Source organism: Pieris brassicae, chromosome 1, assembly GCF_905147105.1.
Source record: "Pieris brassicae chromosome 1, ilPieBrab1.1, whole genome shotgun sequence".
Classification (NCBI taxonomy): Eukaryota; Metazoa; Arthropoda; class Insecta; order Lepidoptera; family Pieridae; genus Pieris; species Pieris brassicae.
This window is the reverse complement of record NC_059665.1, coordinates 5,918,011-5,945,991: the sequence shown is the minus strand read 5'-3', so window position 1 is coordinate 5,945,991 and position 27,981 is coordinate 5,918,011. Positions and strand designations below refer to the sequence as shown.

General features: G+C 33.1%; 1 protein-coding gene across 1 annotated transcript; it reads right to left on the bottom strand.

Annotated features, from left to right (window-relative positions):
• Positions 1-77: 77 nt before the first annotated feature.
• LOC123711442 (runt-related transcription factor 2-like) lies at positions 78-20,724 on the bottom strand. The gene is made up of 5 exons (XM_045664041.1): positions 20,557-20,724; positions 19,434-19,650; positions 9,107-9,304; positions 1,214-1,372; positions 78-759 (listed from the first exon to the last, which is right to left on the bottom strand). Exons 1-5 carry the CDS (start codon positions 20,722-20,724, stop codon positions 278-280), a joined length of 1,224 nt encoding a protein of 407 aa, XP_045519997.1. The 3' UTR covers positions 78-277.
• Between the last annotated feature and the right edge of the window lie 7,257 nt (positions 20,725-27,981).

The following is a 27,981-nucleotide window of genomic DNA, read 5'->3' as shown; positions in this document are numbered from 1 at the left end:
TGGCCCGGAATGAAAGTCATGTTAAAAATTTCGATAACTTTATTTACATTCCTTGCATTTACAATCAACAAATAATAAACATCGTAATTTGAAATTCACATTTATCTAACACATACAATAATCACTATACTTGAACGGCCGACACATTCAACCAAATTGTTCTCTCCTAAACTATGAGATCCATTTAAAATATCACCACTTTAGTTAATGTCTATTCAATCAGTGACTTTATAAATCGATGTATGAAATAATTGCATCTAAATAACTCTTTGAACACCTAATACGGCCGCCAAACGTCCACTGGCCGTCTTTCTGAAGACATTAGAGCCTTGCTTCTGGTTCTGACCCCTTGATCTGACCATTCTGGTGAGGCCGGTCGTTTCTTTGAACTCGTGGAAGCTGTGTCTTCCCTATCGGGACTTGAATTTGAATCTTCGTGAGTCTGTGGCGGTCGAAGCCACCAGTCATATCCCCCATAAAGTTGTGAGTATAACCAGGCAGGTGGAGTTGGGAGTAAGGGAGAGTTGAGGAATAGTTGAGCTGCTAGTGCACTGTGGAATATGCTGGACGGTGGAGGTAAGGGTTGTAGAGGCTTCCGTCTAGTGACGGAGGTGAAGGCTCCGGGACGTTCGTCCGGAGGGGGGCTAGTGGAGGCTGTGACAGAGATGTCATCGTCATCCTGTGGGGAACTCGGCCGGGAGTTTGAAGGACTCGTAGTGCTATGCGCGTGCATCGTTGTTGGGTTTTCTGACGTCAGATCTGAAAACAAAATGTTGTAATAATAAAGTTTGCAACATTTATTTTTTAGATAACAAACGATATAACTAGTTTATCTGCTTTATCATGAACTGTTACTGCCTATTATTTCTTGCAATATTGCTTAAGTAACGATACCCTTAGTATGATATCAAGTTTATTAACAGGTATGTAATGCCGTATTTTGTATATAATAAATCAATACGTATAAAATTATACTTTGAATTAATTAAAAAGTTAGTAACGATGATTTGTTTTTCTTTAATACCAAAATATTTCACCAATTGTAAAACTTATCAACGTTTTTATCACTAGATGGTTTATTTATATTCCGAAATATAAATACACATATATAATCAAAGACGATGTAATCGAACACAATAGTTTTTTTAATCGAAATTGTTTCAAAATATAACCAAAATAATATAATAGCCACAAATATACATAAATTACAAACCATTTTCATGTGAAGGTGGAGCAACGTGGGATTGCGTGTGCGCCGGCGGCAGAACGTGGGGCGTAAAGTGGGGATGCGTGGGGATTATTGGAGGGGGATAATGCCTGGCCAATGCCCCCCACTCGTTACCTGGTAGCCCTGCCAGTTGGTGCGCAATCCCTGCAGAAAGGAGTATTAACATTAGTGATTGGCTTTTGGAATTTTTTATAATATTGATCTTCATGTTAATATGTAAATCATCTTCTTAAGATGTGCCATGTGGAAAGTTCACAAGAAAATACACACACAGCATAATTATCTAACAACGACTTTGCTATACTACCTGCGCATCTAAACACTTTGCCAAGTTACGTGCCGGGAACTTCTAAAAGATCGAGAAGTGAAATAAAATGTATATTTACCGTGCATTTGTACTTTTGATAAACTACTAGAAAACTTAATGAGTTAATTACACTTTGATGATGAAACTTTCATATTTGACAAGTGACACAGACGCATGACATTACAGACAAATGTGTCTGCGTTATTCCCCGTAAAATAATCATTGCGCTACATCGTGACTGAGTGTCAAAATAACTCCATCAACAAAACAATAAGACTGAGAGTTATCTGAAACGCTCCACTTACGCTAACGGGCGCTTAACGCACTCATCAGAATATTTAAATAATGAGAAAGACGCTTTTCGACTCCCCCGCAAAGCTTGTTTCAATTCTCGCCTTATCTTACTCGTGGCAGTCCTCAATTGTTACTGTACCCATTGCGTAAATCGATTACGTTCGAATTTTAAATAGAGAATTGTATATGAATTTAAAAATCGTAATTCATTAAATCTTTCGTTTTGTAAGGTTTTATACGTATGTATTGTATAGTATATAAGAACTTTCAATGAAAAACATCTTGACATTGTTATAATTCTGAAAACTTTTAGTAAGAAGTAGAAGTGTGTCGCTATAATAATGTGCCATTCGAATTTTTATCTCAAAGAGGAAAAATGTATTCGAAGTATATTCAACAAAAACCATTTCAACTCTTAAATAAAAAGGGTAAATTTTAATATAAAAGTAAACATATCACTGCCCCGCAATATCACGATATCATGAACGCATTTATGAGTAAGGAAATGTGTTTCGGTGTCATAATTTTCAGTTGACATTTTTAAGCGCATAAATTAACAAAGTTTGCCGGCGGCACTCGGCTTAACCCTTTAGCACCCACCTTGGGTAATTCCCACCCCGGGCCTAACCCTTTCAGCAATAGAATAAATTACATGCCGTTTTATGTCTCTGATACCGTCGCCTACGAAAATGTAAAACACATTACTTTGAATCCGACCGCTTAGCGTTTATAGTGCTTCATGAGCGCGATGCAATTAGACAAGTACACCTTTTGGATTACCCTCCTTAATCACTCCTTAACCGTTCATTGCTCTGTTTTAAAATCTATATTCTATATCTATATAATTCATTCAACACTTTTACTTCATCTCTGAATATTAATTGTCATAGTAAACATTCTTTATCACAAAGAGGTGATGATTTACGTACTAAAACTTCAACGTTTCCAAATCGACTACTGATTACAAAACTTAATAATTCTGAATCAAGAGCAAAGGTCAATTGGAGCATTAGCTAGAAATCAAATGAATCTAAACACGCCCTCAATAAAAAAAAACATTCTAACAATCTTCTTTATGTGTATCGTAATAGAATGTTTCATTTCGTTTTCCATGTTCAGAGAGCAGAAGAAGGGGTAGACGATTTGCATTCGTTAAAAATGTTCGAATTCTTTGTGTTGTTTGTGTGCACTGTGTGTAATCGATGTATACTGCGATGAAACAATAATGATTGTGGTATCCATTGTTTTAATCTTTTTAATACTAGTCCTACTTAGTACAATCATTGATATCGTGACTGTGTGACATGAGTGAAAAGATACATTTTCTTATACAAAAAACAATCGTTCACTTTAAGGAGAATAGTAATTTCTTTAATATTTACATTTTGCAAGCATGATACGTTTTAAAATGGTTGGTAGATCTTACGTAAACCCAATAGATGTATCAAAAATATCAGATTCTTAACCTAAATAAACTCCTTCAAAAGTCATTGAAACAAAGGATCAAAACCGTTTCAGCTCTTATTGAGATTGGCTAAGACGTGGCAGTCCGCTACATTTCCTCCGGTGAAGGGATTTTTTCCAGTTTGAAAAATCGGTCGTCGCCGCGAGAGGGTTGAGTCCAAACATTTTAATGCCATTTGCTAGATTGCGTCTTGCATTCTTCCTGCTTTCTGTGTAGCGTTAATCCGCGAATCGACTAGGATTAAGGGGATAAAAGTATTTGAGTTTTTAGTGTGATTCCGATGTCCTGGGATTAGGGTGGAATTTTTAACGACTGTCTGAGACCGTTCGTGATTAGGGAAAGGGTTAAGAGCACTTTGCTATAATTATTTTACATCTATCGGCCGATTACCCTTTTTTCTCGCTTTCTTAGGAGACTTTTAAATCTATTTGTAGAATACTTGATAAGGATTAAAATTATCCAGTTGTTCCCTTTGTTAATCTGTAAATAAGCCTTTTTCGCATACGTTTTAATTTAAAATCACAATACCTTTATACATAGTATTACATATGTCATGTGCTAAAGGTAGTATAATTGTAAAATTGTCATGGACTAGATTGTGAGCCAGTAATATTATACCATACTTGAGTAGCAGTTTAAAACAAAACTAATTATTAACAGCCGGAAGATGCCATGAAATTAATTATAACAATTTTGCGTACATCACGCGTAAAATTAAATTAGCATTGTGATAATAATGCGAAAGTACATAAAATACTTTTGTGATAAAACTACTAGATTGACTTTAATGTATTTGTTATGCATTTAAATTTTACATTCATACTTAATTAGTATTCCTACTTATTATTATTTAATATACATTATGTATATAACTATATTATTATAGAGCAGTGTTGGCCTAGTGGCTTCAACGCGCGACTCTCAACCCTGAGGTCGTAGGTTCGATTCCCAGCTGCCCACCAATGGGCTGTCTTTCTATGTACGCACTAAACATTCGCTAGAACCTTGAATTATGCCGATGTGTCGTAGACCTAAAAGTTGACGGCGTTTGTCAGGCACAGGAGGCTGATCATCTACTACGACCATACATCTGATAGATAGATAGAGATAAATACAGACATCTATCGCCCAGATCAAAAACGTAGCGCCACTGATTTATTCATTTTATTTTACTTATTATTATTGTTTTGAAGTTTTATATCCCGAAATAGGTTTTGTTAATCGTAATATTACGACAGTTTAAGCGCTTACTTAGCAATAACAGCAAATATCATTGTAGGTTCATAAAGTACTAGAAACGTAATGGATTAAACAGCGACCGCAAGCATTTTACTAAGAAATTACCAATCCATTCTCCGTGTCCAGTACCTATGTTACTGACAAACAGCTGTTAGAATGAGTGATGTGTATCGTACATCATAATGTTAATAAGAGGGTTCGTGAACTAACGACTCCGCTTTGTCAACGACTTAACCCTTCAAGTTCCCTTTGCCGCCATCTTGCGCCATGGGTTTCAATCTGCTTAACACTTAATGAATTTGCCGCTATTGATTTTGTTAAACCCCTTTTTGTTTAGATTAATTAACCTTTTAACCGGCATGAAAGTTTACCTTTAGCGATGTCGAATTACAGATTATATTAGCACACATTTTGTGTACAAGAAAATTACTAAGATAAGAAATATTAGAATCGTCAGAGAAATTGAATTAGAGTTAAGCGACTGATAAAGTATTTTATTGTGAGTATTCTTTGATTGCCTTCGAAGGTTTTAAGCTGTAGTTATTTTAATTAGCTTCTGATGTATTTATTTCTTTTGTAATCCTACAACTATTATATATTACAAACACACTGAAAACATAACCTGAGATGGAATACATATTTAACAACAAATGGTTCAAAAATTTACAAAAGGGGACAAACTATAAAAAATATTCAATACATTTACTAAGTGGTAGCCAATTTTTCTGTGTTATATATATATGCTATGGCAACTATGTAACTAAGCCATTGCATAATTTTCATGTCAAAAAATAACGTATTAGTAACGTGTTCCATAAAAATAAAGATAAATAAGATTAATTTTTAAATTCTCCATTACAACATCCAAATCTTTTAAGAAATCCCGGAATTTTCTGGTATTGTGTAATTCTCATTGGTACCTAATCAATGATGTAATAGTTACATTTTGGTGCAAGATTCATGATTATGAGCTCCTTTAAGGTAGATTTTCTAGTTAATTACCTAATTGAAACTTCATTTATGAAACATGATCGATAATTTTAATGATAACAATGTATTTTTAAAATACAACTCGGCATTCGGCAATTTCCAGTAAATTATTTCCTTTACGTGCATTTCATAGTCAATAGCGAAAATTAAGCAGTGTTAATACGTATATGAAAATGAGTACATATTGTGAGCCTCATTGAGAGTTAATCGTGTTCGCGTCATCATCATACGAATTCATTTGAGAGCATTTAAGCCCGTATAAAAGCGCGAATCACGCCATACAAAAGGCTGTATGGGTGGAACATTTAAAATTTACAAATGCGTAATTATGCACCCGCATTGTCGCGCGGTGGAAGGGTTATGTCGCCCCCCTTTCTTTCCCCCTGCCCAGAATCCGGAGCTTCCGGGCCTAATGCTATATTTAATTTTCTCTAAGGCTCCCTCATTAATAATGCGAAAGCTGCGACTTTAAGTGGCGCTCACACGGCGATGCGAAACATGGATGTTCGAGGATTTGACTTGGCTATTATCTACAATAAAGTTGTTTCTTTTATATAACAAGGGCAAATGAGCAGAAAGCTCACTCTATGTCCGATGAAGACTCCCAGAGCCAGAAGCCTCGCAAGTACGTAGCTAGCCTTTTAAGAATTGGTACGTCTGGTCTTATTGTTTGTATTCTACTGTAAGTTTGGTTAGTTAGTGGTAGTTTGAAACCGTTTTTCAATATTACCATTCATTAATGGTGATAAATTCTATATTATAACTGCAATATTTATTTATATAAATCTCTAAAACTTGAGAATTAAACCTTTTAAAAATTACTTATATTCAATAAAACTCGTTGAAATGTAATATAAGAACAATGGTATGATACTTTAAATAAAAAGGATTTGTTTACCTTCTTATATAAAGTTATATACCATTATAGGAGAGGGAATCTTATTTTTAAATATAATAAAACATAGTATGTTTATAAAATAAAAATTGCCGTTAGAGCAGAGGAATTTGTCAATAAAGTATAATATTCGAAATGAAATAGATTTCATGAATCGTTGTAACGCGAACAACGCGTGAACGTGAGTGTGTATAATTTATCATGATTTTCCAAGGGTTATTGGAGGCAAGAGGGCAGCGAGATCACTTGGATAAGAAATATTAGAATTGTCAGAGGAATTGAATAACTGACTTAAGCAACGGATAAAGTATTTCATTGTGAGTATTCTTTGATTGCCTTCGAAAGTTTTAATCTGTAATGATTTTGTTTAGCTTATTATATTTTAGTTATAGTATCTATGTTGATTAACCATTGCATAAGGTCCAAGCCCAGGAACAAAGTCAGAGGCATGCTAAGCTATTCGAAATGCCTGCAATTTTTTTCTTGTGTTGGCATTTATCTATTGTGTAACTCTTGTTAATATTCTTCTAAAGCAAAAATATTTTTTTAATATCGATCAAAGAAATACATATTGTGTACAATAATGTACCAAAATCATCAGTGAATGCATTATTTGTATTTTATTTTGTTCTTTTAATTATACATTGTATATGCGTAGGTTACGGACCGTTATCACATACAACAATATTATATTAATAGCTTTACCATTTCAAATACATATTATAACCTTTAATTTGATTCAAATATTATTCTCGTTGTATTCTAGTAGTTCTAGCAAGTGAGTGTCAGTAAAATATTAATGCTTCTAAATTAACATTCAATCAAAAAATCTAGGTTGAAAAATGTATGAGAATAATAAACTCTGCGTTAATCTTATTAATAGCAAAGGATTTTTTTTTAAGTTTGTAAGCTGTCTTTATAATAAATGATTTGAGAAATATAGTACTTCTGAAAGCTGAAAATCTGACGCTGAAGCTGTAAAAAGCTTAATTCAAAATATATTACAAAGACTACAATTTTATACATGTATAACTAATATACTAAGCGACGGAAGCGCCGCAATATCTGTATCTTGTACGGGTACAAGAGCGCGAGGTGTGTAATTGAGTTACGGCCCTTTGACACCCGACGTAACGAGGTTTGCCCGCCACTTGCCTAGTTGCTTACGATACACTAAATTCCTGTACAATGGAGATGACAGCGCAGCTATAGATTCTATACAATCAATTTACGGTGTTGGATAATAATCTATGGCTTACATTATTACAAAATTTTACATTTCCCAACCAACCAGGTACAGACACGTTATAGTTACTCTACTTTACTATATTTACTTATGAATATCTGTGCTTGTGACTAATGAGGAATACTTTTAAATTGTGTATTTTCATGACATGACATACCAATTTTAAGCAAAGTCTATAAGGAGTTGATGTATTCAATAAGAAGTACGGGGGGTTTACAATAACTTCAAACTCTAGTCACACTCCTAATAAAATAACAAACCTAAGCTTTAAGATTTCATATATATTGCTTTCTGAATATTTTGCAGGAAAAAACTTTTATTCTTCATTGCCCTTACATGACATAACCAAACGACATTACCAAGGACTTATCCGAAATACTAAAATTTTACAAACCGTTCAAAGACATATTTTGAATAGGCAAGTAAATCCAAAGTGCTAATAACCTCTTCATATTCGTAGGGGCGTTGCCTAGCATCTGATGCTTAGATACCAGTACTAAAATTGTGTTGAGCTATACTTTTATTGATCTTATAAGAAGGCAATTGAGTTGGATTATTTCCTTTAGAACGACTTATAAAACGTAAAAAATTTAATATTCATTAATCAAAAGAAAATATAATCCACTCGATCTATTGCAAGTCAATAATTATTTTGAATTAAAAACTGTAAAGCTTTTTAAAAAGTGGTTGTGTTACAATCGCATCTAATTAGTGTCATATATGTAAATATAATCAAAAAGTTTATCTCAAATTATATAGTATTAATAAATACTGAATAAGTGCCAAAATTTCAATTTCGAATTCCACCTGTAAATTATAAGTGAGGGTCGTTTAATAATAATTAATTGTAACTCGAAACTTCTTAACCAAATTAAAACCCCTTGGAAGGTGTCGAACTATGAGCGCTTCGTATAGATCGAAAATAGTCTAATTTAGTTTTAAACCTAAATGTGCTTACATTAACCCATTTTAAGGTTTAGATATTTTCTTGGAATATTTAATTATAAATAGGAAAATCCAAATCTTACTGACGACTGTAACTAATTTCAGTAAATGTTATATTTAGTCCCCTTCAAGATGTTCTCAGGTGACGAAGGTCCGGTGACAATTTAATATCGGACCCTCGACTATCGGAAATGGACACGTGTGAATTTGACGTGCAACCGGTCAGGATTGGGGAACTTTGTGTTGATATCTTATTGCGTTGATAGTTGATTTATTAATTTACGATACTAAAGTAAGCTTTTGTTAAAAATTCATTAATGCGAAGTATTTTTTTTAATATGGAGTTTGGCTTCCTTTTTTGGTAACATATTTTTATTTTATTTTTATTTAGATGCTGTTTATGTATTTACAAGGCATGAGATAGTACCTACTATCTTCTAGAATAAACCTTATTCTTAAACTAATTTAATATCATTATAGCTGGTGTAGTAATTTACCTGATAATTTGAAAGGCAGCGATCCCATGAGCGGATCTGGGGCAAATCTGGGTCCGAAATGGAATGGATGGAAGCCATGATGTCGTGTCTTTGACCTCGGCTCGCGTGGTCCATCCACTGTTACCTTGATGGCCTTCTGGTAAGTCGCCACTTGTGGTGGAGATGTCGCCAGCATTATGGTTAATGTGAAGGATTTCCCTGTAAACCAATATAACTTCATTATTACAAAGTTTATTGTTGAGGCATGTTCCTTCCTTCTAGTATTTTGAGTGTCTATGGGCAGCGGTATAATTATAAAATGGTATAGAATCAATAAAGTGACAATAGTTAGTTTAGTAACTAAGTGTTAGCGCTTCACTTACATCATAAAAAATATGAACAAAAATTAGCTTTACTAAAATGGATTGCATTAACAAAATTTAAATATATTTAAAATTGTATATAGTTATTATATATTCACCCTAAGTATCAAAGATTTAAGCCGGCATCTTACTATATAAAGTTAATGAATTAATAAAAGACAAAATACTAATGTTTTATTTTCAAACTATTTAACAAAGGGACTTCAGAATCAACATTTTTAAAAGCATTTTAACACTACTGTTCTAAAAATAGCTAATTCCAACTCTCAACCTCCCCAACATTCGTTGAATATTCGGCGCAAGGCACGTCTTAAAACCATCTAGCAAGCAGGAATGCATTGGGGACTGAAAAAATTCAAGACAGTCACAATCGCGTTGATTTGTGGCGTTCGTCGCCAAAATCGCATACCTGCACGTTGAAAACATTCCGTTATTCCAAGCTTAAGATGCCTTAAACACCAATATTGTCTTACCTTTGTACAAAATAGTACTTTGCATTCGTATTCGATATTTAAGTAAGCGGAAGACTATAGAATTTTTTAAATCCTGAAACCTTTGTGGTAGAGAGATATCATTTAAATTACAAATATATTTAGATCTAATATCAACATAACTATAGCCACACTTTTTTATTAACACAGCTGTCAAATGCGCTTCGAACAATTACGATAACGAGTTTTACTGATATTTCACGTACGTATTACTTAAAATAAAAAATATCATAATTTTATAGTCACGCGCTATAATCGCCATTATATTTGCTCAAACTAAAACATTATAATGCAAAGATGAAAACGACTATTTAGCATTCGGTTCAATCTAAAATTCGACCTATGAAATGTGTTCATTGCTGCTTAACTACCAACGTTACTACAGTGACATCGTTCCACAGCCGTTTGAACACGCAGCATTGAGATGTAATCGTAATATTTAAGTAACGATCGTAGGATCAGGAGTGACGCAGTGGAATGCCACAGTAACATATCCACCGCAGAGCAGCCACAAACACGGCGGCAAGCGTTTGAACAATCGCTGCGATATCGACACATACCAAACGGTAATTCTGGCGAAATTCATGGTTACACGCTAGGAGTCATTAGCGGTAGAAACGTACAACCGATGTCACTGAAATTTCATGTAAAAGCTTATTGACTCGCCCCAAACACTGCAATATTTCAATGGCTGGGAATAGCTGATTACGAAACGGTTTTTACCACGATACAAATCAAAGAAATCTTTTGTCACGATGTAACTTTCTCGTATATAACATTGAGTTAATATTGAGTTAAAGACTTTCTTTGTATATTAATAATAATAGCCTATTTACACTTAAACACATTTATATTCCTATCGTCTTATTCTTTTTTGGCAAAGGTCTCCTCCAAATCCTGCTACTCCTATCTGGACTGGCACTGCTGTTTCTTTATTTTGGTCTACCAACTTCTAAATTGTCTTCCTCATTTGCGTTTATCGTACCTTGTATGGATGAAGGCTTAGGAAATACTGTTACGAATTAAAGTTTTTTTTTCTTTGTGTTTGATCATTCTTGGCGATCTGTGAGATGTGTGCTATATCACTGTGGAACTGCTACTTTAATGAATACAATAACTCATAATACTCTAATATATGTATTCATTCAGTCAGACAATGTAGATGGGTCTTTTGATGATGAATTAGCAAGCCAAGAAGTTATCTATAACTCCTATGCTATCATTAAGGTGTTAAATATCCTTATATCAACTAAAACAATAACTGATATTTTTTTTAGATTAGAAGCGAAATAGTATAAATTTTAATGGTCTATTTCGAATGTGTCGTTTGGCACGGCAATTACGCATTATAGAAAACTTAACGTAAATCTTATATAAGCGAAATTAATTTTGTCTTGCGCTTTTACGCCCAAATCATTTATGATTCATTTGGTATTAATCATAAATGATTTGGGACCGTAGATTTATTCTTTAAAAACTTATAAATATTTCATATTAATGATAGTTTTTTAATAATAAACACATAGGCGCTACAACCCTTGCTCTTGTATTGAGATTTCTACATCTGTTTATCGATAATATTTTTCTAAGGTAAGTAAAGGATCTGAATCTTATGTCCGAAACAGGCTCTTGATACGATTTCGGATACAGATTTCTTACGACGTTCATCGTCACCAACAAGTATATGTTACAATGCACACATAGAAACAAATGGTACAGCTGTGATTCGAACGCTTGATTTCAAGGAAAGTGACTCATATAACCACTAGACCGACACTGCATATGAAGTATCTTATAAATATTGGCTTATTTACACAAAAATAAGTTATTTTAATTAAACAATTTCTGCAAATATCTCTAAACAGTTTCAGCATTTCTGTTGAGTATAATTTATTTAATACCTGTAAATATGATCACTTAAAGTACGTACGTGTATTATGAAAAGTGCAACGAACGCAGCCAAATCTCGTATTAAAAATTGTGAATAAAAGAAAAGCTCGGAGTAAGCAGGAAACAAAGATAGACATTTAGGGCTGGCTTGAGGCCAAAAGCCACTCTGGCCATGAAAACGATATAAACACACCCCTCGGGGGCTTGGTCCTCTCACACCACTCCGAGATCCAAAATGAGCGGCCACCCGCGTATTTTCATAAAACGGTCATAAACTCAGACATGAGATTGAGAATTTCTTTACCTAATACGAGCGAAGCAAAATAATATTACGTAATATATTAAAAACGGAACATTTGACATCTAGTTTTATCATATTGCGATTGCTTTTTTAGAATTAATAAAATTATCCCTTCACTTTAAATAGTTACAACAACTGACTGTGAAAGGCAGTTGTTGTCAGCCATAACCACTAGGTGGAACCAGCTATCCACTGAAGTTCTTCCTAACCTATTTGAATTAGGGTCCTCCAAGAAAAGAGCATACCAATTCAAAGGCCGGCAACGCACTCGCCAGCCTTATGGCATAGAGAGTGTGTCCAGACGGCGCTATCTCTTAACATCAGATGAGCCTCCCTGTTTTCTTAAAAAAATGGGCCTGCTAGTTTATAAATTTAGTTTTATTATTATATCATATTAGCTGTTCAATTATAAAAATATTAATTAAAAAGAAGGCCAAAAATACTTTGATGAATTAAATTAGGAACATATAAGTGTATCCTACTTCATTGTATTGTATTGAATTATTGTACTATTAATGCTAATTATTTATATATTTGACATTTGGTTTTTTTACATTGAGAAATTAGTTCCGTTTATGTAAAGCAATTGTAATATAATGTTTTATATTCAAATATAGAAAACTATATGCAGACCAAATCAACGAACAGAATAAATATAGATTTATCGTATTTTCCTGCCTCCAACAGAATATGAAATAGAAAAATCACAACTCCTTAACTCCCCTTCGCCACATTTGTATCAAAGGGCGAACTCATAGAAAAATAAACGCATTCAGCGTTTACTTCATAAATCATTTAAGTTATTCATAAAAAGACGTCTCCCCAAACGCGAACATATTGCAGGCTGCACGTGCGACACACTTCATAAAGTGTGATATTGATCCGCGAGGGGGCGCTTCATAAAAATATGTTTGCACTGGATAACATGGATGTAGATCTAATACTCTCAAAGTGATTTTACGGTACAATTTTAAGTATACGGACCAAAACAATGTTTCGCGTAGCTTGGTTATTTTCGCATATTTTGAAATAGGCATTAAAACTGCCACTTTACATACTTTACATTTATGGTATCATAATATCATGACAGTCATTTGCAACTTTAATTATTCATAGATTAGCCACAGTACTTGGCCACATTATGAAATGACAAATCTCCTATCCTCGATCCTCCCTATATAATGTATATCGTCTTATCTAAATAAACATTCTTCCTCAACAATATTGATTAAAGCCTTAAGCATCAGAATCCGATTTCAATAGAATTTCCCGATTCTTCTAAGCAAGATTAAAAATCTGCTTTATAACATCATAAAGTAAGCGAGGGCGTTAAGATAAGAGTTCTCTCCGATCTAAATAAAAAATGAGCCACAATCGTAATAGCGCTCTTTGATCTCGGTTTCAGGAGGATTTTCAGCTTAGAACGGCAATTTGGGTATAAAATACCCGATACGCATTAGGGGACATTAGCAAATTGACTGCGTATTACCCACGTATGTATGGGGGTATGTAATTGTTGGCTTTTCTGTATGTGAAATTACATTGAAAACTGATTTATAATTGTAAATTTTGAGTAATAAACTATTTTAAAGTAATTGTGTACACGTTGTTTACTTTACTAATTATTAAACTAAGTACGAGTTTAGAACTACGTTTTAGCGATATTAATATACTCGGAACCAGCGTAAAAAATATAAGCAATATTTTGTTTTTGAGCGTACAAACGAGTCCCCTATCACGTCGAGACACCGTAAAATTCAAGTTTATTGAGGCGTCTCAAAGAACAAGAGAAAGTCAAAAGCGGGATACAATTAAAAATCTCCCCTGAGCACCTCAAGGCGAGCGGTCAATATTACCAGGACCCTCAATTTTCACCACTCCCTAGCGTTAATAACAATAATTAGGAATGAGTGGTTCAATAATTAAAAACGGAAAGAACCTGCAAAAGACGGGCGCCTCCCTTCAGAACATTCTACATTATACAATGTATTTCAATTCTTTTTTAATTCAATTTCCACCTTTTAAATATAAATTATATGGATGATATTCTGTGTATTTAAAAATAGTTAAACGTTAAGTCCTATTAAATTAAAAATACTGATATAATGTTTTAGAATTTTTTAAAGAAAATGCCATCATTACCATATGCATATCCAAGTCAAACATTATAAGTATTATCATAGTATAATACATATAATTTATCAAGTCAAACAATGAACACTCACTCGAATCAACATTTCACTACCGGAACCTTTTTATGGAATAATATTCAGCACTGCATGCACATAAAACAAGAATTACGAATACTAATTCATATTCAAATATCCACGTTACACATCCGCTGAGAGGTTTCGAAATAACAGGGCAAATTTATAACCATTAGTTGGTATTAGGGTAACCGTGTACTGCATCAAAGGGGAATCTCTCAAGTTAATAATGAAAGGTGAGGCAGAGATCTTTTTCGCCGCGGCGCTTGTAAAAAATAATTTTCCACCTCCGGACGAGGGCGGGTGGATTGGGGGGCCTTTTGTGTCGTTTCACCAACCTTGTTTGACTAACAAGCTCCTTCTGAGTTCATAGTGAGCATAGTTTTGCGTGCATTGTGTCTTTTAAGTTCTTTTGTTCTCGCAAAAATAACAAAGCTAGCTTTTTATACCGAGATTAGCCTCGGGTCATTTGTGAACAAGAGAAATTGTTGTTGAATTTTTATGTTATTTGTAACATTTCTTTTAGTTACAGCCACTTAAAATAAACATTTAGAATGAAAAGTTTTGAGAGCAATTGAGCATTACATACGAGCCGGGGGATTTTATCGTCCTCCGTAAAGTGGGGTCAATCAATCGATTAGCGATGTCGCGTCTTGACTACTGGTGCGATAAATTGGCTCCTTATTGCGTTACAAATATAATGAGATTGAAGGTAACGAAGCAATTTATATTTTCCGATGTTTCGTGAGCGTGGTTTTATAAATAAGTCATAGTAAATTAGATTAATTTCCAATGAATATAGTCATTAAACCAGTTTCAACGTTATTTAAGATACTTCTACATCGTTTAGTATCTTATTCAGTCTTTAAATGTTTAAATCATATTTGATAAATTACGCGAAGCTCTTATTAGTGTAATCCCCAAAACAGCAAAGTGCACATTACGCATTAAAAGAATTCATACCCAAGAGAGAGCTGTCCCATCCCCCACTGACACAGCTAAGCAAAAACTGTTTGAGGGGTCATTAAATTTTTCGCTTATTAAAAATTCCCCGCGCCGTCCATCAACATCAACTTTTTTTAGCAAAACAAAAGTTATGTACCGATCTCCCCTCGTCCTTAGCGATAATTTGAGTGAGATTTTCTCGCAATTTAAGATAAACAAAGAGAGCGCTTACCCTTAATTGGAAAGCAGAACGTTCAGGAAGGAACGTGACAAATAGACACCTCTTAACTTCTTTTCCACTTCCGCTGGCCTGTATTGGTTTTTACTGAACACACGACTGGCCTTTGTTTGTTTAAGATCTCCTTAATGAATACATCGAAACACTTTTAACTTTTCAGTCGCTATGTTTTATTTAAACAGCGCGAATATTTAATTCACTTTGTTTTGTTTACGTTAAATTTTGAAAGAAAAAGATGTTCGTATGAACCTAATATTGTCATTAAAACTTTTTTAATAAAATATTTTCACATTTTTCGTTTACACGTGTTTAAATTATGTCAAACTTATGTTTTAAAATTTCATAAAAAAATAGTTTTACGTCGAAATCAATGACTAACACACCACGACTAAAGTTAGCCAACACATTTGTGAAGCTACCGGCATTTTAGATGTACGAGCAGACGATAGTACTTTGTAAGAAATTTACTTATTAATATTTATTTAGGTAGCCGAAAGCTTTCCTATTTCCTGCCTCTGATTTCTAGGAGGCCTCTGTTTTATTACTAAATTCGTCCCCTTTGGAAGCCACACAAAAACGGTGGTTCAGCAACACAGTACTAACTATGGAATTTAAAAAGATATGACTTATATTAGTAATAAGTTACACACTCCCCCTACAAGCTTCCGACCGAATGTTCCTCACAAGTTTAACAGTTCAACGGCTGACAGGGTTTCCACATATAGTATTAATAATTTATGTAGTATGCGTGTATGTATACGTACTAAAGCGAAAGACTTTATTATTATCCTGAGAAATAATCATACATCAAAAATCTATGTTCACTAATGTAACATTCGATTCTACAATATATTAAAAATAGGATACAATATTAATAGGACGTAAAACTAAAATGCATAATTCGTACTTTGGTCACAGTATGCGTCCCCCACGTACTAGAGACACTAACCTCCGATGTTTCATCCTTAGGTGTTGCTGAATCACGTTGCGGTCAAAAGGTCTCGTGTACGGTCGCCAATGACTGATCAGTCAAAGACTCGTAATCCTCAAAAGTAAAAAAAGGGCAGGATCGAAATTGGTCTTGAAAAATTATTCGCCAGATCTGACTGTACAGCTAACTACGATACTCAGACATAAGTTACCCATAGAGTGAGAAAACTAAAGTGATCATATAGTAAATTGGCACACGCTGTGTACAATACTATTAATATCTTTCTTTGAACTTTAACACTGACACCATTGCTTAAACAGATGCAGCAACTCTCTGTAACATCCACGTATCAAAATTGGGTACATCAAGCGTGGCACTGATGTTGCGACATCAGAGCATTGAAGTCAGGAACGATTGGGAGCTTTACCGTAGCTTAAATCTATTATATCAATGTTGGGAGCAAATTATTTAATAGACTAGTATTTTATTCACGGTTCACTGGAATTATTTTGACGCTTTTGCACTAAACTATATACGTACTTCATATTTTGTTAACATATGACTTTATGACATATTTTAACATTATTTTACACGAATAATTAAATGAAATAGTAACGCAGAATTGGTGTTGCCACACGCAGCCCGCACTTTCCTCATACTCTGCGTCACAGGCTGTACATTTAGAATGTAATTAAAAGGTTTTCTTATATGTACAATTACAACATTGTTAATTTTTTTTCTTGCAATAATGTAGTTGGGTTGGTTTACTTTTTTAAGAAATAAAGATTTCATTTAATTTGCGACGTGACTCTTCGGTGCGTCTGCCCGTAGATCTTTGAAAATCGAAAACGAATCAACCCAGAAGGAAACAGCGAGGGTAGTTACAAAACAAATTAAATTTAGCAACCCTATCACCGTTGTTCGCTTCGTTAGCCCCCTGCACTATTTGAATATGAGACAAGTTTACAGTTCAGCGATGTTCCGCGACCCTTGAACCTTTAACTTTTGTTTCAATATTGAATAGTTTTGCCTATTGCTACGTATAGTATGATGATTTATAATCGCTTAAGTTATAATATAAAAAGTAGAATGTTTTGTTAACCGGTGGATTGCGTATTAACGATTTTTGGTACTAAACTTAATAAATTCTACATAACACTTACAATTCCTTATTTAACCACTATTGAAAAAGAATACTTTCCGTTTCAAAAGAGGAAACGCTGGGAAGATGTTATAAATGAAATGGTGTTTTGTTTTCACGTTTTTTGTTTTTAATTATTTTAGCGTAGAGATATTAAAAACCTCCAAAAGCTATAATTTTCAAGAGCTTAAGAAAAAGGGTATTGCATCGTTGGCCTAGTGGCTTAATCGTGCCTTTAAATCACCATCAATTAGCTTTCTCATACAGTGAAAGCAAACATAGTAAGGAAGCTGCCATATCTCAATCCCAAAAATAGATGACTATTAAAATAATTATAGAAACGGTTGTAGTCTGAGAACCCATTTGTGGTTGTAGCACCACTTTATTATAATTATTTAAGGAATATTATATTATAGAATATAATATTGTCATTTTTGTATGATAATTTTAAAGTAAAGTCAAGTATTATTATAAGTAGAGTGTTTTTTTCTTTTCTGTTCTACACCCTTGCCCTGATTTGAAAAAATGGCAGTAAATATAAAATCAGAAGCATTTAATATGTATTTTTGACGTTCAAAAGTGTACATTGTGTTACCTATATAAATAAATGATTTTAATTTGATTTGATTATAACATACTCTATAAATTTATCAAATACTACATTTATCATAGCTATTTATCTAGCAAAGTAATCCGCTACTGCATTGTATAAAGTGATTGCATAACGAAACAGATACCCAACTTATGAATTATATAATCGTTCGAATTTAAAAACTCTTAATACTCAAATAAGCTTTTTATTTTCACGTAAAAGTTTTGTTTATAACCAAAGTTCTATAAACCTAAATAGTGACTCATAGCGAAAAGCTAGATATCGAACAACGAAACCATTAACGCAATGAAAGGGTATACAATATCACAAGAAGGCACGCAATTAGGAAGAGCTATAAGTGCATTAAGTGCACTAGACTTAGTGTCAAACTGTTTGGTATCATTAGCAACGGCTAAGACTTTAAGCTTCCAGACGAAAAGGGCATCTCAGTTTTACGTTAATTAATTCGCGCTTGGCTTCAATATCTTTATCGCTTAAAAACTTCTATAAAAACTTGCTTGTGTGCGCTGTATTCATTAAAATCATGAAATCAGATTTATTATAATTTAATTGTTTTTAATATATACATAATATTCTGTTGCAAAGGTTTACGAAAGGAGGCTCTCAGATTATGCGCCTTACAATCACAAATAATGATATTTTTTAAAGAAAACACTCAAAGGACAAACGTCACTCTTTCATTTGTGAGTTTTATTATGTAAGAATCTGAACGAACAGAACGAAACAATTTCGTAAAATAATATCTCTAAAAACTAATCCTTGGCAAATCCCTATATTTTATACGCATAAGCCCCGAAAGCTCTTAGCATTTTCAAGTAAATTCGTAAGAGATCAATTACCTCCAGTGACTTAATATTTAAACAAAGGGAATACTGTTGAAATATTCAGTAGCTACTCGTGAGACGCACAGAGCGTGTTCTTGAATGTTTACGAGAGGGAATCCTTTGCGTCGAATATTGAATTTATTACAGTAAATATATGGGCGTGCAGTATTATTGATATGAAATCTAAATAAATAATTCTTAATCAGTTTGTGGTCTATACACCAGACAGCAGAATAACGTTGGTTTTAAAATGACATAAACAATTCATTCAAAGTATTTCCAATACTCGAACAAAGACAAAAGGTAAAAGTATATTTTGTATATAATTCTCTAATCAATAAAAGTTAATTAGGCAAATAATTGAAGTGCTTATAAATTTCGTACCTCTTCCACTTCGTCCCACAAATCTCAGGTCATTGAACTTAGCTACTTGGTTCTTCATAACTGCCGTGCAGTTTCTAAGTTCCGCTGAACAGTTTTCATCGTTTCCGGCGCGGACCGTGACTAATGTTCCATCACCGACGTCTCCCAATGCAACTACTTTAAATGCTACTGGTAATGTCTTGTTTGACCTCCAGTGTGGCGGTAGCACTGTACATACCTGAGAATAAACAAAAATACATATATAATAACGATAAAGTGGCGCTTAAGTTATCTGCATTAAAAAAAAATTGCATAAGTTATGTAAATAGTAATAGCTATTTCTTATTAATCTTTTCAATATTACTAATTGACTATTACGATTTAACACTAATCTTTTTCTATTTTATTATTAGTAATATTAGCACAAAAATAATTTTTATATTTACAAATAAAATATTAATAAATGTCTAAAGTCTTAAATGTTTTTAGGTTAACTAAGTTAAAAAAGTAGTACCTAATTGTATTACGTCCTTTAATATTATTATTATTAAGACGGTTATTTATATATTATAAACAAATTATTAAAGCATATTTATCATAAAATTAAAAACTAATACATAATTATATAATGACTGAAATAAAACTAAACTAAGGGGATTTTTGGATACTCCTACTAAATCTTTTATGTGGCAATTTTCATCACATTTTTTTTTATTATTGCAATATAGATAGATGCTAAGGGCGTTTCCCAAAGCCCTTACAAAGCACCAAATACACGGCAATGACCAATATTAAAGTTTTTTTTTAATGTAATAGCAGGCAAACGGGCAGGAGGCTCACCTGATGTGAAGCGATACCGCCGCCCATGGACACCCACATTGCCAAAAGGCTCGCAAGTGTGTTGCCGGCCTTTCAAGAATTGGTACGCTCTTTTCTTGAAGGACCCTAAGTCGAATTGGTTCGGAAATACTTCAGTGGGCAGCTGGTTCCACATAGTGGTGGTGCGTGGCAAAAACTGCCTTAGAAAACGCTCAGTTGTGGAACGACGGACGACGAGGTGATACGGGTGGTATTTTGTATTTTGCCTTGACGTCCGAAAGTCAAGTTGAAAGTCTTTATAATTAAAAATTAACGTAAAACTTACAACGTGAGGACATCCAGTCTTCACAAGCTCGCCCGGGTGGTCAGCCAAAAGGCCCTCCAGGGTCCTCTCGGCCAGCAACTCGGCCGTTAACGGCTGACTCGGCAAGCCGTATCCAGATGCTTCATGCCCTAAACCAGTGGTTGAGCTCACTTCACTAGATAGATGCATCGTCCACTGAATATTACTGTCCAAAGTTAATCACTATATACGTCACATAATTCCATACAAATCATCTTTTCTCAGTCCTTGTTCTGGTGGCTTGAATGGTAGTAAAGCCATCTTCATTTGTGTACCTGTAAAAAAATAATTGAATATTCTACTTATTTAATCTTGATATAAGTTGGCACTTGGATCTACCAAAATACCGGTAGCCCCAGAGCTGGTGCTTTCCTCGCTCAACGAAGTATCGTAATACAGCGAGGAAATGCTGCCAGCGGTAAATGTATACTGCCAGAGGGATTTATCAATTTTTATTATTATTATTTATTAACCTACATAAGGTTAAAGATATTTAAAATTTTCTATATTTGTCCGTTATTAGATTAAAAACTTTTCTTTTAGTAGCCTTCCATATAACACAGCCTGAAAGAAAACAATTTTTTAACCGGATTAAATCTATTTGTATTATTATAAACTTATAATTATTTTACATAATTTTAAATTTAATTTTTTCCGACGTTTCGCGCGCTTTACAGCGTGCGTGGTCACGGTGACTGAAGACAAAAGGTGTTGAATGTCAAAAGTATTACAGCTGTAGAGAAAGTTGTGTTATCTGTATTTATTTCCCCGGAGTTGGTATCGACTAGAAGATGAGATGAGTTGACGGGGAAATATGATGATAATTAAAAGTTTATAATAATACAAATAGCTTTAATCCGGTAAAAAAAATGTTTTCTTTCAATGTGTCAAAGCTATGTTAACCAAAGACAATACTATAAGACACATGCTGTTATTGATTCTTCTGTCTATTTGAAAAACACCGATGGAGCGCGGTTGTCCTACTTCTCTTAAAAGAACTTCATGGTGGGTTCAGGTTCAGGCAGCCATGCATACTATTTATCTATACTCAAAAGAAACACATCAAACGATGTCTATTAGGATACAACGCACAATAACTAAACATGTTAGCATATTGACAATCGTTTCTACCTTCAAAGAACACATCGAACACGAACGCGAACACATTGTTGCTTTGAATTATCTCTAAACAACTTCCTTTGCCGAATTTAATTTTTTTATAAAAAAAAAAATATTTAGAGTATGTGACAATTCGGTCTTGCTTGTATTGATTAGTAAACAAAACTTCAATTGATTTTGTATTTATTTCTTTAGTATGCACTTACTACTTATTGATAAGTAAATTAAAATCACATGTTAAATTAATCATATTCCAGGCCTACTGCAATATAAAAGATAACTTGATACTAGTGTTTAAAAAATTTTCTAATATAAATAAACATGATTGGAGAAAAATAAACCCGCGAATTAATTCTAAACAAAATCTGTACTTACATAAAGTTCAGTATTGTCTGACACCAGAACTAAGTTGCACAATACCATACTTCATTGAAAGTACATAATGTTTACCTCGATAACAAAAAACGTACACTTATTTCTTTGTAACATAAATCAATAGATATCTATTGATTTATCTATTTATTTATTTACTGGCATATATATGCCAGTATTGAATTCGTTCCTAAATTAAGGTCAAATCACGAGCGATATTAAAACAGTATAGGTAATGTTTGCTCCAATATCTGAAAGCTCCCCTTTAACATGTTTGCGAACACGATATGTCGATCGTGATGTTAAACTTAATTTCTACAAGGGGTTCACCCCGTCTGTCTTTTTACGGCCTGATGTTTACTTTGATTCCGGCTCGATAAAGGCTTGTGATCCACGACAATACCATTAAGTAATTTTGCCAACTTCTCGGCTTTCTTGTGTTCATCTTTTATGGAAATGATATATTTTTTACACAGAAATGGAAGATTTTCTCGATGATCATTTTCGTGAATTCGTTTATCGTTTTTTTTGAAATTCGATTTATATACACAGAAATAGACGAACATCTGGCTGCAATAACATCTCATGTTAGGCGGCCTATTGGAGGTCCTTATTTAGCCGTTTGGTGCATTCAAATTCATGCTATATTCTAGTCAATATTGAATGGGGAATTGAACTCCCAAGTTCAGAGAATAATTCTTATTATTATTACTGATAATGAAACGAATTTCCTATTTTCCCCCTGATTTCGTATTCAAAGTTTAAAATGACAGGTACTGATGTACCAAGAAATATCTTTCTGTCTACATTAAATACAATAGATTAACTGAAACGATATGTGGATACCGACCTATCTACACTAATTGAGTTAGTCACTCATACTACAGACATAAAATTATAAAAATATGTCAGATCAGTTACGCATTCACAGAAAAAAATCAAGAAAAAAACTTACACATAATAAAAAGGATGTTTAGTTAAAAAATAAAGTGCACTAGACCCCTATACTAGCATTCCCTGCGTCGTGGGTAGCTAGTCTCTTCCATTTGACATATTAATGATTTTGAACGTAATAATTTATTCAAAGCACTTACAACTGTATATTAAAACTATTGTTGCAAAAGACTGTTGACTAGGTAGGTAGACTACTTAAAATAGGTTGATTTTTTTTATGAAAGCAATTAAAGATGAAAGGACCTATGAAGGAGACTTTTTCTTCATTGGGCGAATGAAAGTGTATTTTTTGGGTAGCTATATGTAGGTTTACAGATTATAAAGGTTTTTTATTTAATATGACTACGTAATAAGACCTCCGCCGCGCCTCAAAGTCTTATAAACTTATTAACTACTATAGGTACAAGATTTGTCAATCATTTTACGGATGTAAATATAATACATAAAATGGATATATTAAGAATTGATTTAAGAATAAGCCTGGTACAAGTAGTTTATAAGACACACTTTTTATATTACATCAACAAGGTTTGTTGTACCTTTAAAGCCGCATGATTCTCAGACATTGTGTTCGATATATCTGGGGTCTCGGACAATAAATAATTTACCATTATGTTAAATCAATAGTATTTACTTAATCATAATATAATAATAATAATGAGCAATGTTGACCTAGTGGTTCCAGAGTACGACTCGCATTTCTGAGGTCGTACTTCGCGCCCCGGCTACGATTATTGGTTTTTTGTCTCTGTGCGCATTTAACACTCATGCGCTGAAAGACATCGTGAGAGAACCGGCGAGCCTTAGACCCAAAAAGTGGGTGTGTCAGGCAAAACAGTCTGCTCAACCATTGCCTATCAGACACATAATCACAAAACAGATACAAAAATCTGAGACCCAGACCTAAAATGTTGTAGCGCCACTGCTTCTTTTAAATCATAAACAAAAACAAACACAAGTTTTAAATAAAAATCAACTACACCTATTTGTCTCCCAAATATCGTCGGTCGGCAATAAAATCTTAGCCCAAAACATATAAGGTCATAAATAATAAAGCATGGGGTGTACAAGTGGGTAACGCTCGTTACCAAACCCTACCCCTTATAAAGATGGAAAATGGGGTACAGATATATTACACACACCATCGATACTGAAATTGTAAAAAATAAATTAAAACTAGTTGCTTTGTTCTGTAAATATGTAAATATTACACTTCGTTACGTTGTACAAAATCATATAAGTTATTAGGCAACGGGCGGCCTTATCGCTAACAAGCAATTTCTTCCAGGCAACCCTAGTATTGTCCAATAAAAAAAGAAACACATACAGAGGGTAAAGTACAAAAAGTGCATAAACAATTAACATAAAAGAACATTAAATAACATGTAACACAAACTATAACTAAAAAAAATTACATTATAAAAAAATAAGTCCATTGTGCCCCCATATATTTGCTTTGTAATGAGTAGTTACAATAACAATACCAATCGATGCGGTATATGCGCTATGAATATTGAAAGAACAATTCGAAATTGCAAAAAAACGAGGTTGAGTATCGCTATCGCTGTTGGAAGTATCTAAAGCCTAAAAAAAATATATCAAATGAAGGTAGGTCAGTATTATGTAACTGTGTAATCCACGGGTAGGTTGCCAGCATTTCGGAAAGCGTATCCTCAAAGCGTAGCGGGAACATACATCCAAATCTCTTTAATGCCAGCGATTTTCATCATTGTCCAATCCCCGATAATTGTCACATGTTCCACCTTGGACCCTCAAGTATCACTTCTTGAATAAAGCAATCAATAGCTGACCGAACCGAATTCCTAAGGGTCCTCAGAGGGACAAGGATAATGATCGTCCAACGACGGTTACAAATAGCTTAGCAAATGTAATATCCGACCCGTCCTACCCTATTTAAATGTGCTAAAATGTGGACAATTCGATTTTGAGGAATGCTACTAGCTTAGAACGAAGAAACTGTAATTAAACCGCTAGTGTGTAGAAGGTATCAGATACGAAAGATTTATTTAGCGAATATGGTAAAATATCAGTTCAAATATTCATTATAATGGAACTATAATTCTACGTTTTGTAGTTTTCCTTAATAATAAATAATAATATAAACATTATTCGTGACAAAATTAATATATTGCTAGTGACTTCGCTAGGGAATCCCTATTTTGTGGGTAATTAATATAATTTCTTAGTTTAGTAAAGTTTAGTTATTTGTAACTTAGGGTATCTAGATAGTTTAATTGTAAAATTGCTCTTACAAACCGGGTAATTCATATCGAAATTAAATTTATTGAGAACACCTGTATATAAACCTATATTCAAATTTAATTATATATCTTTCAACCGAAGATTTTTAAAATTTCCCAGGGCCCGTCTTTTAATATTTCGCTTTTTGAATATGGTATTCAAAATAGTTATATTGTTCTCATCCGTTATGTCTATCAGTTCGTAGCCATTATTATTATTATTATAAAACTATATAGCATGACTTTATAATATAACTTTTATTTAATTTACTTCAAAACACAAATATAGGGTATTTACAGCAGGGTTTCCTCGCTGTATTGCGATACTTATTCGTAGAGCGAGGAAAGCAGAAGCTCTGGGGTCACCTTAAATCACACAAAGCAAGCCAATTTAAATCTTTAATTAGCGCTTAAGCGCTTGAAGCCTTGAAGCAAGAGCTTTTACTTCAATGGGAACAAAATCAAAGTTAGAGGAAGTTTAATATAAAATATTATATTTTTCTTTAGATAACAAAATAAATATCAGCATAGCAAAAAAGTACACCTAAATTACATAAAATCCAACAAATCTTTTTACACCTACTCAAAGTTATTCGAGAAGTAATTTCGCATTTGTTACAAAAGGGTCGTCCCTTCGATATTGGTGACAATAAACAACATCAGGCACAATCAAGCAGTTAAATAAAAATCGCGAGGAATGCGACGCCAACCGTGACGTCATTTATTAAAACCCACCCACAGTTTTTATTCTTTTGTTTTCGTTGAAGATGTGAATATTTAGATACAATATTAGTTTTATATTTATCAATTTTTAATTATTATTATTACTATGTAGGTTAATAATATTGGTTATCTCGTTTATACACAAATACTCTAATAATCCATTATTATTAGCAAATGGTTCAAGGTGTCTTATTGTCATACAAAAGATGTCTATAGTGCTTGCTGATGTTATATAATTTACTATTTATTAACCTAGAAAAATAAAATTTTATTCTAGCTACTTATACAGAATTGATACTTTTCCGTGTGTTATCAAAACTCAGATATAATTGTCTCTTTAGTAGTAACTATATATAGTAATATACTAGCTTTACTGGTCAGAGAATACTTACCGAAAAATACCTTGGCTTTGCGCTTTTAGAAGAATGTCTGTTTAATTTTTAAACACACTGACAATTAACTTGCACAAGAGAAAGTTTAGTTTTATACTATATCAATAAGAGGCAGTGGAGGAAGTGGGTTTGCACAGAATACATTGAATCTCAAAGTATATCATAGACATCATAGACAAAAACACAGATATCATTATTTTTACAGTGTATTCGTTGCAATGATATGTTAAGTAAACAAAGCTTTCATGTATTCCTTTGGCCTCCTCGTGAGGTCCCTTTCCTACAAAATATTCATCAAAAATGTAACGCATGGGAATAGCACATATTCCTTTTTAATAATTATTTAGTTATACTTTATAATAATTTCATAGACCTAATATTAATGTTTAACGCATGCTGTCTCATAATAACAAATTATTACTGCCCAATAATTATTATTAAAATATTAATTATAGATGATAACTTTTATTTAAACAAATAAAAAAGTATATTTTTTTATAGTATATCTGTGTGGTTTATCTATGGTATACACTAATGACAATATGAAAAGTAAAAGAAACTATTTGGAGTATTCGATTTCACATAAATATTTTATATTTAAAAATGGAATGTATCATAGACAATTATAAATTCGTCATATAAGGTGTCGATAATTAGAGTCAGATGTAAGTTAAGGGGAGCGTTCACCTTAATGGGAGTTGAACTTAACTTTTTAACAAGTCCCTTACCGAGTTACGGAAATTGGAAATAATGAGTTTGCGCACTTATCGAAGAGATGTTATTTTATCACATATAAATTGTTAGATTTGAATGTTTTGTTTTCGTATATGATTTTGAATAGTAATAAATACTTAAGAAAGAAAAGATAATAACGAAACGAAATATATATATATATATATATACATATAAAATTTTATATGACGATGTATAAATATAATTAGTAATAAAGACATAAAAACCTGAATAATTTAATTAAAGATTCATTCCCTAATGTCTATGGTGTCGAGGCCTCGCGTAGATAATTGTAATTTAAAAAAATAGGTTTATATATGCTTTTGGGTGTAACGAAATAAATCATATACAAAGAGGCCAATTGATAAATATGAAATAAAAGAATATCATGTTCTTTTGTTAGAATTACCAGTTTCTTTGTTAGTTAAAGATATTAAGATATTATATCATTTGAGTTTTCAATAAGATGATTTAAGTTCATATTTGCCGTTTCAACTTGAGAAACAAGGTATGTCAAAATACATTACAAAATCTTAAGTCTCAAATATAACTTTACCTATTCCATGTTTGAATTGTTACGCAAACAGAACTTTAATTAATCCACAAGCGTAAAGGTGCGACGTTATCACAATGTGTGCCCTTATCTTAGAAGTTTAATAGTCGCGGCGTAGTGTGAACGCGGCCTAATGAGCTTGCGGTCTACACGAAAACATCACGCATTCAACTCCAACAAACTTCGTCTTAATTAATTTTACAATGTTACAAATGTTCGCATACTCACAGAGAAAAAACTCTTTGCAAGTTTTTCAAACACTGGCACAAAACACAAAAGTCCGAACAACAAAAAAAAGTTT

Bases quoted from the DNA above. Each gene is read 5' to 3' on its own strand.
- LOC123711442 (XM_045664041.1), bottom strand. From the start codon at position 20,724: ATGCATCTATCTAGTGAAGTGAGCTCAACCACTGGTTTAGGGCATGAA. The intron at 19,651-20,556 runs GTAAGTTTTACG...GTTTATTCTCAG, and splicing joins AGACTGGATGTCCTCACGTT to GTATGTACAGTGCTACCGCC. The intron at 1,373-9,106 runs GTAAATTACTAC...TCCTTTCTGCAG, and splicing joins GCTGCCTTTCAAATTATCAG to GGATTGCGCACCAACTGGCA.